Here is a 16,776-nt window from a genome sequence, read left to right as displayed (position 1 = left end):
ATTATTTTCAGGATTACATTGAGTTAGTTTCTAAATGACACAAACACAAGAGATAATTGACAGAATAAGGAGGACTGGATAAATAAGTTGTTTCATGTTGATGAAAAAACAGGATTTTGCAGTCTAATCATCATAACATATTTCTTGTCTGTTTTCAGGCTGTTCAGCGAGCAACTAATGTGGTGTTCCAGTCTCATCATGTCTCCAGAGATAAGAGAGGGAAGGCAATTGGAAGCAAATCCGGATTCCGTGGTTGCACAATATGGCTGACAGGTCTGTCTGGTGCTGGTAAAACCACCATTTCCTTTGCTCTAGAAGAATATTTGGTATCCCAGGGAATACCGGCCTACAGCTTGGATGGAGATAACGTGAGAACTGGGTTGAATAAAAATCTTGGATTCACCCCAGAAGATCGTGAAGAAAATATCCGGCGTATATCTGAGGTGTCCAAATTATTTGCTGATGGTGGTATAATCTGTATTTCAAGTTTTATCAGTCCTTATGCAAAGGTATGTGATCAATGATTGCAACAGTATTGATTTATGTGCATCATTTATGTGCATTTATTTTTCTTTTTGTGTGTCTGTGTGTCGCTTACAGTTCGCAATTCTTGTGTTTTTTGTCTACAGACTGGAATTCTAAATGGATCATCTTGGAACGTTGCATATTTATTCCTTATAGTTATACTATAAGGATAGCAATTATTTATTTAGGTGCGATAATTAACAGATTTTGTTCAAATTCAGCATATCAATCATTTCAATAACAGGGTGGTACCTATTTATATTGTTCCATATCCAACCCCCAGGGGCAGAGCCACGCTCAATTTTTGTATTTATCATCTACAGACTGCAATTCAAAATGGATCATCTTGGAAGTTTGCATATTTATTCCTTATACCATAAAGACAGCAACTATTTATTTTGTTAATATTTTGTCTGTAAATTTGGCAAAACAAACCCAACGCCTAGCTTTCTATGCCTCTTGTCATATTACAGCCATTTCATATTTCAATAATTTCATTCTCTTCATTTTAAAAAGTAACATATCAATCAAAGCAGGAATGTGGATGTATATTGCAGCTTTAGCAATGTTCTTGTTTTAATAGAGGAATTGTATTGAGCATTAATTGGTTACTGGTTAATCACAATAGTTTATTTCATAAAGCATGTTGATGTAACATCTTTGTATGCAATATTGTTCCTCAGGATTTTTCGTCGTGGTTTTCCCTTGTCAGTGGTGCAGGACAGAAGAGTCTGAAAAGGAAAAATATCAAGTCTTTCTGATGCATATGAAATATGAGGTCCAATGTACACTTTGACGTGCACAAAAAAGAAACTTTGACAATGTGTAGGCTGTAGCACCACTGGCATATGCATCTCTTTATTATCCCAGATGAAGCCGAAAGGTTGAATGTTTATAAACCTTTTTCCATTTCATTTCATTTTAAAATTTTTTACATTTTGCTCTTTATTTTAACAAGCAAATAATTTTACATTCTTAATAAATTTTTGAATAAGTGAGTGGTATTTACATGTATTTGTTTGTCTGTTTTAAACTAGGATCGTGATGAAGCTCGAAGGTTACACGAACAAGCTGGTTTGAATTTCTTTGAGTGCTATGTTAATACCCCAATCAATATTTGTGAAGAAAGAGATGTTAAAGGTTTATATAAGAAAGCTCGAGCGGGCCAGATAAAAGGTAAGATAGTCTTTAATAACAGTTCTAATTACTGATCAATCTGTTCTTAGGGACGGCTAGAAACTCAATTATTACGGGCTTTTCTTCTTTTATAGATAGATCAATATTGTAATTATTAAATAAGTTTCTTGTACCTACTTGTCTGCAAAGTAAATGACAGGGGAGGGAGAAATAAATCAGTAGCAAACAAATCCCAAATAAGTGCAAAGCTGTTTAAGAATGTAACTCTGTGCATGCATATTCCCACTTTGCCACCCAGTTAGAATTCGGGAGTGAGGTGACACCCTGAACTAATGTACACAGGTAAATTAATTGTCTTCTTGTTCAGATGTAAGTAATTTAGTCAAATGTATTTTTTATATTAAATTGAGGAAAACAAGGGAGTCAACAGTTTTATGTCCCTTTCCATGATGGAAGTGGTTTTACATAGTAGAATGGGAATTAACTCTTTTACTATGGTACCAGTACTTTCTTCTTCAAAGTATAAATATTTCCGACTTTATTGATCTTTAAAATTTTGAAAAAAACCCAACATTGTTAACTTTATATTTTATACATTGAGTATATGTCAACATAACAGAAGATCAATACATAACTGTACAAGTAACATCTGGTATTCCAATGTCTTTTGTTGATAAAATAAATAATACATCTGGCGGTTCACACATAATGGTAGCTTTTATTTATTGGCCCCTGCCTTTAGAAGAAAGCAGAGGACTATTAACATGGTTTCGTCCGTCTGTCTGTCTGTCCGTCACACTTTTTGGAACGCAATAACTCTATTTCTAATTGAATTAGAATGTTCAAACTTGGTGTAGGTGTTTATTGGGTCAATGCCTTGATGGAGTTCGAAGATGAGCATTTTCTGCTTTAGGTAAGCAGAGATAAGCAATTTGATTGGTTGATGCTTTGGGACATGATAACTTTAGTTCTAATTAAAGTTACAATTTCATATTTTCTAAGAAAGTCAAAACTTAATTATTTCTATTTCTTTTGCTCAATAGGTTGTCAACTCACTATTATAGGATCATAGGTGACATTCTCCCACTTAAAACTCATTTACACCGAAAATAATAACACAATTACCTCCCAATTACCTCCCTTGTTTTCTATTCTCCACCACGGAGTAGCTATCTTCAAACGTTTGAATTGGAAGTTGAAAATGATATTTTTGCCAATTTCTCAACTAGCAATAGTGAATTATAGGATTATTCTTTAACAGGGTAGGCTTATAGATACCATCTATTTTAGGGCTTTATTTTCATATATTTTTAAAATATAACTTAAAAATATGAAATTGTAACTTTAAGTGAAAGTGATGAAATTTGGTGTATAGTTTCATTACATCAATACCTTTACTAAGTTCGATAATGAGCATTTTCTGCTCACGGTAAGCAGAGTGATAAGCAATTTGATTGGCCGAGACTTTGGAACACAATAACTCTCCTTCTAATTGAGCTAGAATGTGCGATTAATTAATGTGTCATCTATTTATTTTGGGATTTCGGCGGGGGACATCAACCAAACTGTTGTCTTGTTTTTATCTGTGGTGGCTCAGTTAGTAAGGCACGGGCTCCATAACCTGGAGACTTTGAAAGTTCCTCAGGATTTTCCGGTGTGGTTCACCTTGGTATGCATATAAAAAAAACCTTGACGACAGTTGGAATTCAATTACTGTCTGGGCAAAATTTCCCTTATAACACACTGTATGGTATATGCATGTTTTCATTAACCCAGGTTAGCACGTGCGTGCTGTATCATAAAGCCTGTCATTGAGTCAACTGGCGTGGTTTCGAATCCCCGGTTGTATGTGACAAGGAGTAGGGTTGCCTGTCCAACCTCGTGGGTTTTCTCCAGTCCTCCGGTTTCCTCCCACTGCTAAAGACCCCTACGCGCATGCTAATTATTGAAATAAAATTAAACCATATGTTAGTCCCAAAATGACCTAGTTTGTGTCGAGTGGACCTTAAACCCCATTTCTCTCTCTCTCTCATTGACCCAGTATGTGCTGAAAATAGGATGTTAAAAATCATATATATAGTAATTCAATTATTTCTATCAACTGTCAAGACCTGTCTAGTTTTTATACGCCCACATTGAAATGTGGTCGTACATTGTCTTCGCCCCCGTCCACAAGCTCTAGAGGCTAAAGTTAATATCCGATTGACTTTAAATTTATACACAGTGTTTAAGGTCATGAGACGAAGAAGCCTATTGATTTTCAGTGATTTCCGATAATTACTACCAAACTTATGGCCCTTGATCACTTTGAAAAAACTTGTGACATTCTAGAGGCTAAAGTTATCATCCGATTGACTTCAGATTGATAATTACTTCATGAGTTGTTACTCTTAATCAGTTTTTTAGTGTATTATAAATGTTTCATTACCAAAAAAAGTAAAAAATATGCGACAACACTTGTTGACTGCCCGAATGATTTAGCTGCTGTGGGCGTATGTTTCGTTGCCTGGCAACCTATCTTTGTTTATTATGAAGTGTTTGATCAATAAACAAGAATGTTTGATTATTTAAATTTTAGCTACATAGTTACAATTGAACATTTCACATATAAACAACGATTACTTCAACATAATATATCGTTTCAAATTTACAGATTGTATTAAATTGATTGAATTTTTAAAATGGTGTTTGGTGTCAGTTACAAGTCTGTGAAGATAATATATCATTTCCATTGAGTTAAATAATGTTAAAGGCATATAGCCCTATTCGTTGGAACATTAATGTAATATGAATATGTTTTTCTTTGTTCATTACAAATTGAAACCGAAAACCATAGAATACATGACTCATGTACTGATTATAAATTGTGTGTTAAATATTGGATATTAGGATCTCAAATTTCCACAGCAAGATAACAACATCAATATTGATTGAAATGGACCAATTTTGAATTTTAATTCTTGTTTTTACCGGTACATTTAGTGTGAGAAAAATTACGAAATCGGCCATGCAACAATGCATATGGTATTGCTATATGGCGGTATATTGGATTCAAAATTTTAAATTTATTAATGTTCTACTATCGTCTATAATTTCTAACTTCTATTCATGTAATTTTTAAGTTAAGGGGAGGCAAGGGTCGACAAATGTCAATTTTGACTCAAATTATCGATTTTTTATATTTGCATATTTGTGATGTTCATTCATTTTTATTTCACTTGTAATTAAAGAAAATACATATAAAGTGGTTTATGATAGAAAAAATGCACTTTTGAACACTCTTGCAATTCAAATTTTGCTGTTTTACCTCTTTATGTCTTAATTTCTCAAAAAGTAAAATATCAACAGTCGACAACCTTACAAAAAATCGTTCTTGAAAAGTTTACAACAGATATGTCTGAAACTTACACACATACTTAAGTAATGTTAGTTCCATGCAAATAAGGATTTTCAGTACTCTAAATGAATTTTTAGTGTAGTAAATTGGCATTTGAAATCTCTCATTGAAAACAACATTTTTCATAATTTTTGTTTTGTTGAATAGAATGACATGCAAGGACACAATAACAACACCATATTGATAATTGCACAGAGAAATGTCCTAGGAACATTTTAAAAAAAGTTCCAGACTTCTACCTTTGATACTTTCAGAGAACGATTTTTTTTAAGCAGTAAAAATGATTTTTTTTGTTTCCATGGTAACCAGTAAAGCAAATTCCCCCAAAACTGCCGATTAGCCTATTTTGTCGATGTGAACAATTCCTGAAAATTTCAAGTTGATAGCATTATTAGAAGCCAGTTATTTTAAAATTCATATTTGTCAAGCAGTGCCTCCCCTTAAGGCAATGTATAATCCAATTTCTTTATTTGTTTAGTGAAATATTAATTCTCTTTCATCTTATTTATTTCTATTATTAAGACGAAAACTTCATCGCGATCCACATGAACAGATTATCCCAGTCTCCTTTAAAGGCTGTTTCATCCCTATAATTGGGGTTTCTAAACGTTATATCATGTTTATCATCATAAAGTGTCATATTTTTTTTAAAGCAGTAATAGAGTATAGATCAACAGTATGTAAATATTAATCAAATAAAAAATCTCCAAATCCTGCACTTGTCTTCAAAAAAATGAACAAATATTGTATAGCCTATTTGACATAGTATTTGAAAAATATATCATGTTCGATGTTGTTTTCAATTTTAACACTCCATCAAACCATTCAGCCAGGCAAAGAACGAGTCCCTTATATTATCACAATGTTTCCGATCAGACGCTTAATCACCAAATTGAGCACGATCTGGCGACACTAAACGACTTCACAATGATGGTTGCCGGGTAGAAATGTCACATTCCTAAATTTGTTCGATGTTCATGCTAAACATGTAAAGCGTCAACGAAGTAGACATGTTTCGTCTTAATAATAGAAATAAGATGAAACAGAATTAAAATTTACACTGAACAAATAAAAAAATTGGATTATATACATTGTCTTATTTTACAAAATACATGAATAGAAGTTAGAAATTAGACGATAGCACGACATTAACAAATTTAAGACTTTGAATCCAATATATTGCCATAAAGTAGACATGTTTCGTCTTAATAATAGAAATAAGATGAAACAGAATTAAAATTTACGCTGAACAAAGAAAGAAATTGGATTATACATTGTCTTATTTTACAAAATACATGAATAGAAGTTAGAAATTAGACGATAGCACGGCATTAACAAATTTGAGACTTTGAATCCAATATATTGCCATAATGTTATACCACATGATTTTGAAACTTACATTAGATCATGTTTACATTCCCATTTTGTCTGCATGGGTAATATTGGGGTATTAAATATTTTATAAATTGTTCATGTAGTAATTCTTGTCTTTCAGGATTTACTGGTGTGGATGCCGCTTATGAAATTCCAGACAATCCTGATGTAACCTTGAAAGCTGGCCATGTATCTGTGGATGAATGTGTTCAAGAAGTTGTTACAATTTTAACTGAAAGGGTAATTATTGAATTATTTTATATGACAAATAAAACATTAACCACATGTATATTGATTTTAACTAAAAGGTAATTATTCAGTTATATGACAAATAAAACAGTAACCACATATTGATTTTAACTAAAAGGTAGTTATTAAATTATATGACAAATAAATTAGTAACTCCATATTGATAAGCATAATGTAAAGTATATAATTATCCCATATATTTATATCATTGTTAAGCTATCTGGCGGGACACCCTTGGTTTTGAGGATGAATTCCTTGTGCAGTGAACCATGCAAGTCAAAGTTTTGTCAGTAGAATTCACCTTAATGATGAGAAAATATATGGTTGCTAATTGCAAGGGGTGATTGAATAGCTTTAACTTTAAAGGGTATATGACTCTATTCTATGGAAATTTAAAATAGAGGAAATTGTTCGAAAAGCCCATATTCATGTAATATGAGTGTAAATAAACTGATTTACATTCAGTTTTGTAAAGTTTTTATTGTAATTGCTAATCAGATATGTTCATTGAAATATGTGAGCAACCCATGGTTAGTTCATTCTACAAGTTTATCTCCTTTCTGTTAGTGGTTTGGGGATCAGTCAATTTTAATTATTTCTTCATTTGCTTGTGAGATATATTTGCTTTGTCCAACAATTCTTCCTATTACAAATTGCAACGAAGACCATAGGAACTGATTTTAAAATGTTCCTTGTGTCTTAGATATTGGATATCAGGAGCATGTATTTTCACGGTAAGAATAAGATAACATCAGTATCGAATTTATCGATTGCAATTCACCAATATTGAATTATGGATAATATTGAGGTAGAGCTATATGCCCTTTTATTTTGGGCAGTAATTATAGAGATATTATTAAATTGCATTGTTTATATTAATGTATTGTAGAATATTGTACCTGCATCAGCTGTAAGAGCTGTTAAAGAATTGTTTGTACCTAAAAATCGTGTGGAAGCTGTTAGAGCTGAAGCTGAAAGTCTTCCATGTGTTGATATATCAAAGGTAAAAAAAATACAAATTACTTTAAGATTTGATTGGTAAATATAGTAAAAAGTATATATATATATATATTAATATTAATATTAAAAAAAGAATTTGAACTTTTATATATTGTGGACAGCATCTTTAAAGAAAACAGCTTACTTTCAGCTGGATTGTCAATGGACTCAAGTTTTATCAGAAGGTTGGGCTTCTCCTCTAAATGGTTTTATGAGAGAAAAGGAATATTTACAATCTCAACATTTTGGATGTTTGTTAGATGGTAAGTGTTTAAAGAGGCCTTTTGTTAGTGGCATCCATTTCAACCTCTAACTATTATTTATGCATGAAGGAAGTGAAAGAAATAAACATAGATAATATTCCCTCGACAATATTCCTATTGAGCAAAGTCGGCCATGTATACAATTACTGTATTTGACTGAATAAGCACACATGAGTGCACATCAACCATATCATTCCTTGAAAAACTATCACAACTTGGAATTTGACACGATTGCATTCCTCTATAAGGCGTCATATAGAGGAATTTTGATGAGAATTTTCTGCTTAGGCTAAGGAGCGATAAGCAGTTTGATTGGTAAAGACTTTGGAACATAACAAGTCTGCTTTTAATTGAGGTAGAATGTTTAGACTTGATGTTGATGTTCATTAGGTGAATGTCTTGACTGAGTTAATGATTAACATTTCCTGCTAAAGCTCAGCAGAGCTAAGCAATTTCTTTGATTATGAATCTATCTGATAGAGAATGATGAAACTTAGTGTATAGTTGATACTTTTGAAAAAGATAAAAGTACAATTAATTAATATGTGTCCTCTATATATTTCCAGATTTCAGTGGGGGACATCAGTCTCACTGTTGGCTTGTTCAATAAAATATTGTATGTAAAATGAAATGTTATATAACCTATTTAATTGTGTTATTAAAGGCGGTGTGACTAATCAGTCAGTACCTATTGTATTACCTGTTTGTTGTGAAGATAAAGAGAAACTAGAGGGCTGTCAGGCGTTTGCGTTACGATATGAAGGGAAGCGGATAGCAGTGTTACGAAATCCTGATTTCTATAAACATAATAAAGAAGAGAGATGCTGTCGTCAGTTTGGGACGAGCAATGGAAATCATCCATATGTGAAGGTACAAACATTTTATTGCTTTTAGATGGATAGTTCACATAGCTACAATTAACATTTAACTTCTTAAAATAAAAATTTAAAACAGAAAGTGCAATGGTAGCTATTGGAGCTTTTTTTTTTTAACAAATGAGAAAAGTATAAATGCATACCCTGTCTCATGGGCAACACCTGTCACTACATACAGTTAATTAGACTTCTAAATGCCACTTGGATATCAATATTATATTTAAGAATGTTTAATTATTCTATTTTACAGATGATATATACGAGTGGTGATTGGCTGGCAGGAGGAGATTTGGAGGTATTGGAAAGAATTGTCTGGAATGATGGATTGGATGAATACCGCTTAACTCCAAAGGAATTACGCTTGCGGTTTAGAGCACTAAATGTAGGTTACAACAAGAAACCTAAGGCTTTAAAAGGAAAAAAACTATAAGAACCATATCCCATGTCCATTGTCCGCCCCCAACAGCTACTTTTTCATTAATAATACTATCATACAAATTAAGTTTTATATAGAAGTCTGTTGATTAAGTATCTGTCTTAATACCCCTGATCATTGTCCCTTGCTAAAAAATCTCTTCCTAAAACTGAATCTGTATCCCTTATTTGTCTGTGCCACATAATTTATAAAATTATTTGATGAAAAAACTCATACTGATCGTTTAATTTACACTACCTATCTTTACTACCCAAAATGTAGAAGAAGTCAGTAGTTGACTTGTCAACAATACTAGTTGACTGATCAATATACTGTGATCTTTATTTAACAGGGCATTGTATTTTCTGTTTTGATGTGTTTATAAATATTTTATTCTCTATTTTAAATAAGATTCAACTCTAATTCATGTAAATTTTATTTGTTTGTTTCAGGCAGATGCAGTGTTTGCCTTTCAGTTGAGAAATCCAATTCATAATGGTCATGCTTTATTGATGAAAGATACTAAGAGAAGATTACTAGAACAGGGCTATAAAAAGCCAGTTTTATTGTTACATCCATTAGGTAAGATATAATTATCTCTTTGTATACAGTTTTGCAGATGCAGATATGCTAGCTGTGCTCTCATTTTTGCGACATGCATGCTTGAATATATCTATGTAATGTGTCTTTTCAAGTTGACATCAAGTTGATGATTTACTGCCACTGTTTAGCATCCTAGCAAGTGAAATATTTGAAGGATTTACCATATGGTAGTTCTAAAATGATATAGTTATGTTAAATGATATGTGGTAAATAATTGAATGAAAAGTTTTTTATGTCAACCAAAGAGTTCATCAGCAGTATAATAGCCTGATCATTTTTGGACCAGGAATTATTCCCCAAGTGCTACTTGTTCTTCTTGGGGGTGACTCTCTTTAAAATATACCTGCCAATATTTCTGCCAATTCCAGTATGATGGACACAAAACTTAGCATGTTTGTTCCTTGGACAATTGTGCATTGATTGACTTTATAATTCCAAGATGTTATGCTCAGTTCCTGGTCCATATAGTACATTGTAATGTATCATTTTTTCCGATTTATTAATATATTAATTGTTAAATAGGTGGCTGGACAAAAGATGATGATGTACCATTACCAGTAAGAATACAGCAACATCAAGCTATATTAGAGGAACGGGTGTTAGATCCAGATTCTACAGTATTAGCTATATTTCCTTCACCTATGATGTATGCAGGGCCAACAGAGGTACACATCAAGGACTTTTAATTACATGTTTAGTTTGAAAAACAATTGTACATATATGAGATAGTAAATTTAGTATTACATGTATCATGGTAAACTTGCAATTGGTACACTTTGTATTACATGTAATATGGTATAGTTGGTACACTTTGTATTACACGTACATGTATTATGGTACACTTGGTATTACAATCTTGTGCATTATACTAGTATCTTGTATCAAAAGCTGCCATTGTTTAACATGAGGGGAAGGTTAGAGTTTGACCCTGAGTTTATGAGGAGTAGGATCACCTGCTAAACCACTTATGTTTTCTTCAGAGTTTTCTCCACGTTCTTTGTTAGAATTCTTACATTTCTTGTTCATTTTACTACAGGTACAGTGGCATGCTAAAGCAAGAATGTGTACAGGAGCAAATTTCTATATAGTTGGACGAGATCCTGCTGGAATGCCACATCCTGATGGAGGCAGGGATTTATATGATCCAACACATGGTGCCAAGGTAAGAGTAATTTATTTTAGTAAAAAGGCAATGCTTGGTAAAGATTAAGTGTGACTTAGATGGACAGGACTCGAAGAAAATTTCAGATTACACTAAAATACAGATGTCATGTCATCCTTCACAATTTTGGTGAACCATATCAAATAATGTATGCACAATATGTCAATCGTACAAAATTAGACTAGATGAAATATTGGATCGTGTGACAATTTCATTGAAATTAATGCATGTGCAGGATCGTGTCTATAGTTTAAATTGTTTAATCGTCTCGAGGAAGTCATTGCATAATATACTCTTCCAAAAAAGTAGGGGATATTGAAATGCAAATACCTATGCAGGTTGTGATATGATAAATAGTCATAGACACTTTGACATGCTTTCAGAGTATGTTCACAGATGAAGAACTTATCGCCCCAACAGAACCACTGAGCTGCATGTGCGACACGCAGTAGCGCCATACACGTGGGAGGGGTGCATTGTCAAATTTGACACTTCAAGGAAGGGTTGATGAAAACTGCCGCTTGCTGCTGGTTTATCCTATTTATGTTTGCTTTCCTATTGGTTCTTGCATAAGATTAACTATTTAGCGTATCTTTGCTTTAGTTTGTTACGTTTAATTTGATCGGGGGGGGGGGGGGATAGCCGAATGGTTTGCATGGGCGCCATTGAGTCAACTGGCGGGGTTTCGATTTCCCAGTTGTACGTGACAAGGAGTAGGGTCGCCTGTCCAACCTCGTGGATTTTCTCCGGGTCCTCCGGTTTCCTCCCACTGCTAAAGACCCCTACGCGCAAGCGAATTATTGAAATAAAAAAAAATAAACCATATGTTAGTTCCGAAATGACCTAGTTTGTGTCGAGTGGACGTTAAACGCCATTTCTCTCTCTCTCTTAATTTGATCGGGAGATGTGTTCATCGACGTCAGTGTCAACCAACAACACTGCAAGAATTGGCCGTGGCACTGCAAGAGGAGTGGGTCAAATTGCCCCAAATCGTGATTGGACGGTTGATTAGGAGCATGCCACGACGAATTGCTGAATGTCTGAGGATTGGTGGAGCAATTACTCATTATTAAGACAAAAATCAAAAACGTCCATTTTCACTTTTGACAGTGTATCTCTTTGCGAGTGAAATGGGGCCGTCAGATAAGCCGCCCATATGAACTGTTTATGTTCATGTGAAGGCAATTAGCCTGTTATTACCATACACTGGTTACTTCTAATAAAAACAGCAGTATATTTCCGCAGTTTTGTATTGTTTCTGAATATCCCCCACTTTTTTTGAAGAGTATATATTGAAACAACAATCAGGTTATTGCCCTTGTGCAACAGAATCATTATATTACTTAATGTCTTGCTCTTGACCATTAAACCACACTTAATGCAAGACACAACAAATTTAGTATACGTCTAATGTTTGTTCAACACACTTAAAACCCAGAAAATAAAAATTCCTCATATTGTATGTTTTATTTCGCTGCAGGTACTAACAATGGCACCAGGTTTAACACAGTTAGAAATAGTTCCATTCAGAGTCGCAGCTTATAACACAAAACACAAAAAGATGGACTTCTTCAATCCAGAGAAAAAAGAAGAATTTGATTTCATTTCTGGAACTCGTATGAGAAAGCTTGCAAGAGAAGGAGAAAATCCACCAGACGGTTTCATGGCACCTAAGGCGTGGAAAATCCTCTCAGATTATTATCTTAAATCTGCTAAACAATAACAAAGACACACCCTAGTTGTAGCGCACGTATATTGGTAAAACATAGTTTAGAGGTCTTATTATACAACTATTTGTTAGCTTGATATTTAATTATAGTATCAACCTCTACAATAATTATTCCAGAGAGTCTTCAATATAAAACCAATCACAGCCAAACCCAGTTTCAAAACTATTAATAATTATGTATAAATCAAGTTAATTTTAAGTGAAAATACAGTAATTAAAAACTTACTGGTTATTATATTTTAAGAGATCTATGACCAACCCAAATGAATTAAACAAACTACTATGAATTGTAGAGTTTGATATAATAAAAAAATGTCTTAATATATGCAAACATTGGGTATATATCCTTAATCGAAATTAATCTAAAATTCTTTTGGTTATAATTGTGTTCTTGTAAAATCTATGAACAATAGAATTAAGTAATGTGAAATATTTTTGTGAAAAACTTTTATATAAAACCGTAGTTTTCAATAATATATTTTTCATTTGGCAATTTTACTTGATTTTTTTTTATTCCACATGAGTATGTATGTAACTCATAAATACAATTTATATACATGTTGTATGTTGTTTATTATTCGGTCTATGATGGAAACAAATGAATTTAAATTTAGTGCAATATTTTTTATAAAGTTCACAGCAATTGTATATAAATCAAAATCAGTTCATTTTAAAATTGTTTTAAAGATATACAAATCCACATGTCTAATATTGGGATCAATATTTATTTTTATTTGGTATTATTCTAGCTACACATTTAGTCTTATGAGTGCTATTTTACACGCTAACTTGGGAACAAAATTTGATGTTTGTAATCTCTGATATTGATTATGAGCTTTACGCCGAATATGTTATATTAATAATGTATGTGATAGAAAAAAAGGCTACAAATAAATCAATGTGGGAAATCAATATTATTTGTATGTTTATTTTTGGAATGTTATAAATATGCATGGATCTATTTCTTCTCAAATTCTCAGTTGAATAACTTGGATATTGTTTCAGTTAAGACAGTAGTACTCTGCTTTGATAGGAAATGTGTAATTAGGTATTTACTTAATTATTGAAATATTATGACAACAGCAAGGTCATACGGGTAGTTCTTTATAAACCATTTCAAAAGAGTACAATAACACTCTTTAGGTTAGTTTTCCTGGTATTAATGTTGTCAGTTACAGTATAGAAATGCTGTACAGACTAAATTGCCAGTTGGTATATATAGGGCCTCCACAGTGCCCCCTCAAGCAGAATTTCAAAAAGCTTCTTCGTCTCATGAACATAAATGCTTTATGACCATTTCAAGTTAATTGGATGAAACATACATCTTATTACAGCATGACAGCTTTGCGATAATTCTGACAAATTTTAAATCCATTAAAATTACATTCTACAGAAGTGTACTATTGCTGTTAAAGGGTGTCATGTAAATTGAAGAAAACACTAGTAATATCTAAAGACAAAAAGTCTTGACTTCTCCATTCATGTGCCTATCACTGCTGCCTATACCACCTTTGGCTCCACTATTGGGTCTCTAATCCAAGTGGTGTCTCCCACATTAATCTTATCAGTCACATTATATGGGAATATGGTATAGACCAAATTTATATCTCCAATCATATCAGTTGATTGATGATTCCAACCTAATTCTCTGATAAAACGTAGACATAATTTCTAATGTCCTACACCCAGAAGTGGTTTACAGTTTTTCCCGGTAAAATGGTTAAATTTGGTTAATATATTCAGCTCTGTGTTATACATCTCCCTCCACTGTTTCTGTGTTTCGTGGTCATAACCTATCAGATGGCATATTCCATGTGTCACCATTACCTAATTAAAAAAAACATTTTTGTAATTTACCAACATCAAAGACATACCGCTATGACACATTTGTTCATTACCTGGCCAGCAGCTCGATTTCCTGTATTAATGACAGCATTCAACTCAATATTATCCTTAATATAAGAATTTAAAAACACGAATTAGAATTCAATATTGGTCCATTTCAATCAATATTAGTGTTTTTATCTTATTGTGATAAAATATGGGATCCTGATATCTAATATTTAAGACATTTTAAAATCAGTACACAAGTACTCTATGGACTTAATGGTTCATTAATGGTTAATAAACAAAGAAAAACATATCCCAGAAGGCAAAGCAGAAGTAATTAAAAACGGCTGATTCACAAACAAGATAATTAAAAAAAAAAATTTGTAGAATGAACTAAGCAGATCGCGTATTTCAATAAACATAATTGATTAGAAATTACAATAAAATTTGTAAATCACTTTGTATACACTCATATTACATTAATATGTGCTTTAGACCAACTTCTACCTCTTTTAAGGTTCCTAATAATAGAGGTCTACACCCTTTAATTTAAGGAAAATTTGGTGAAAAGATTCTGAATTTACATCTAATGTTTGACCAAATTCTGATATCAAATAGGTTTTTTTTAGTAGTATAGTCTGATGTCATTTGTTTTAAAGAATGCCATCCCTTGTATGAACTACAGTGTCTAGACATGTTGTGTTATAGGCAAGGTGTTAAGAACAATTCCTATTTTATTATTCACTATGCTGCCCAGTGGCTACCAAAATATTAAATACATGTATAGAAAAAATCAACAATCACTCCCTACACTTATTGCACAAATAAAATATATTTGGACTTACTGGTAGAGTATTGCAGAGTTTTTCATTATTCTGTTTACATTGATCAGCTATATATGGTAAACACAACACAATATCTCCAAGTTGATTTAACTCAGTATTTGTATCTTCAAGACATGGCAGCTTACCTGGTACATCATACTAAAAACAATACTATAGTTCATCATTTATGTCTCTTATCCATTTGAATTAAACTAGAAGTAAAATTTGAATATATATTTCAAGATTCCACTTATATTATACACAACATTATTAAATATATTTATGGTACACTGGAGCCAAACTATAAAACTGCTGCAGTGTTATGGTCAACTGACTGCATATTCTTGGAACCATATTGACCACAACATAACCTTGAAACAAAAGAGAGTTTTTTTGTTTATGTTATTTATGGAAAATGCATCAAAAAGAAATTGTCCAGTAAACAGAACGAAGTATATGCAGATTGTAAACCAACTGGACTAATAAAGACAAATATACACCATGCAGTGTGCTATGAGTGAAATTATGCCAGAACAGCAGCATTTTTCCTGCTCTTTATCGAATTCAATGGGAACTCGTTTTCCTGTCCTATCCAAATAAATAGATGCTGTAATTCCTTCCCATACCACTGACAAGGGTGTGCCAGACTCCAAAAATGATAAAATTAGTGCCAGCCTCCAAAAATGATGAAATTAGTGAACAGAACCATTGCTAACTCATTGAGGCACTGTCGCCTACATGGCTCCCATTTCTTATTATAGCCTACTGTATAATTCTTCCATTTAAAAATTAAAATACAACATTTCTAAATTCTATAAGTATTTTCCATGTGAATAAGTTAAAGAAACCTTATGAAATGGGAATGCTAGAACATCTGTGGGTTCATCTAAACCCCTATACTTTCTGTTCAAACTCTGAATATATTCATTTTCCACACAAATTACAGACAGTTCATATTGATGCACTTGAAATAACTCTCGCAGAGTATTAATCTCATTTTTAAAAACTTGTACATCTAAATGAACGGCCTTCTGAACATTTCTTAGTATTAATGTCATTTTCTTAATATCTCTGATTTCTTTTCAAATAGTCAGTCAATTATAGTGACAGCTAGATAAATGTCTTGGCTTTGTTTGTAAACAAAACCACGTGCATTTGAAAACTACAAAAATATATTTAAAAAGGCCAATCACTGGTGAATTCAAATATAGATCGAGAGTCCAAATAGACTCATTGAGTCAACACCGATCGGCCGAGTTTAGTTAGAAAGCTCAATTCAAAACTTTCTCCAAACATAAAACTTTTAAGTGGCATCATAGATCGTATCAGTTCTATGGTGGCAAAAAGCGAGATTATCGGATTATCGAGACCAATGACAAAAAGACTAGCATGAC

The 16,776-nt window shown here is 32.7% G+C and overlaps 2 protein-coding genes across 3 annotated transcripts in view; one reads left to right on the top strand and one right to left on the bottom strand.

Moving 5' to 3' along the window:
- The window catches only part of LOC126811747 (bifunctional 3'-phosphoadenosine 5'-phosphosulfate synthase), a 40,801-nt gene extending 27,161 nt beyond the window's left edge, over positions 1-13,640 (top strand). For both annotated transcript variants that reach the window (XM_050537626.2, XM_050537627.2), the window contains exons 2-12: positions 159-509; positions 1,563-1,701; positions 6,555-6,673; positions 7,572-7,685; positions 7,833-7,944; positions 8,609-8,814; positions 9,070-9,201; positions 9,687-9,816; positions 10,360-10,502; positions 10,874-10,999; positions 12,480-13,640. In XM_050537626.2, the coding sequence (XP_050393583.1) occupies positions 159-509; positions 1,563-1,701; positions 6,555-6,673; positions 7,572-7,685; positions 7,833-7,944; positions 8,609-8,814; positions 9,070-9,201; positions 9,687-9,816; positions 10,360-10,502; positions 10,874-10,999; positions 12,480-12,722 (1,815 nt within the window). In that variant the 3' untranslated portion in view covers positions 12,723-13,640. The remainder of the gene's footprint in view (positions 1-158; positions 510-1,562; positions 1,702-6,554; positions 6,674-7,571; positions 7,686-7,832; positions 7,945-8,608; positions 8,815-9,069; positions 9,202-9,686; positions 9,817-10,359; positions 10,503-10,873; positions 11,000-12,479) is intronic.
- On the bottom strand, positions 12,452-16,770 carry LOC126811752 (endoribonuclease YbeY). Its single transcript, XM_050537639.2, has 3 exons — positions 16,231-16,770; positions 15,404-15,541; positions 12,452-14,555 (listed from the first exon to the last, which is right to left on the bottom strand). Exons 1-3 carry the CDS (start codon positions 16,438-16,440, stop codon positions 14,400-14,402), a joined length of 504 nt encoding a protein of 167 aa, XP_050393596.1. The 5' UTR covers positions 16,441-16,770; the 3' UTR covers positions 12,452-14,399.
- Positions 16,771-16,776: the final 6 nt, after the last annotated feature.

This window comes from Patella vulgata, chromosome 2 (assembly GCF_932274485.2).
Source record: "Patella vulgata chromosome 2, xgPatVulg1.2, whole genome shotgun sequence".
Taxonomy (NCBI): Eukaryota; Metazoa; Mollusca; class Gastropoda; family Patellidae; genus Patella; species Patella vulgata.
This window is presented reverse-complemented; position numbering and strand designations above follow the sequence as displayed.

Coding starts and splice junctions, on each gene's coding strand:
- LOC126811752 (XM_050537639.2), bottom strand. CDS start 16,440: ATGACATTAATACTAAGAAATGTTCAGAAGGCCGTTCATTTAGATGTA. Junction 15,542..16,230: donor TAGCATTCCCATTTCATAAG/GTTTCTTTAACT, acceptor TATTGTTTTTAG/TATGATGTACCAGGTAAGCT. Junction 14,556..15,403: donor AACTCTGCAATACTCTACCA/GTAAGTCCAAAT, acceptor TTTTTTAATTAG/GTAATGGTGACACATGGAAT.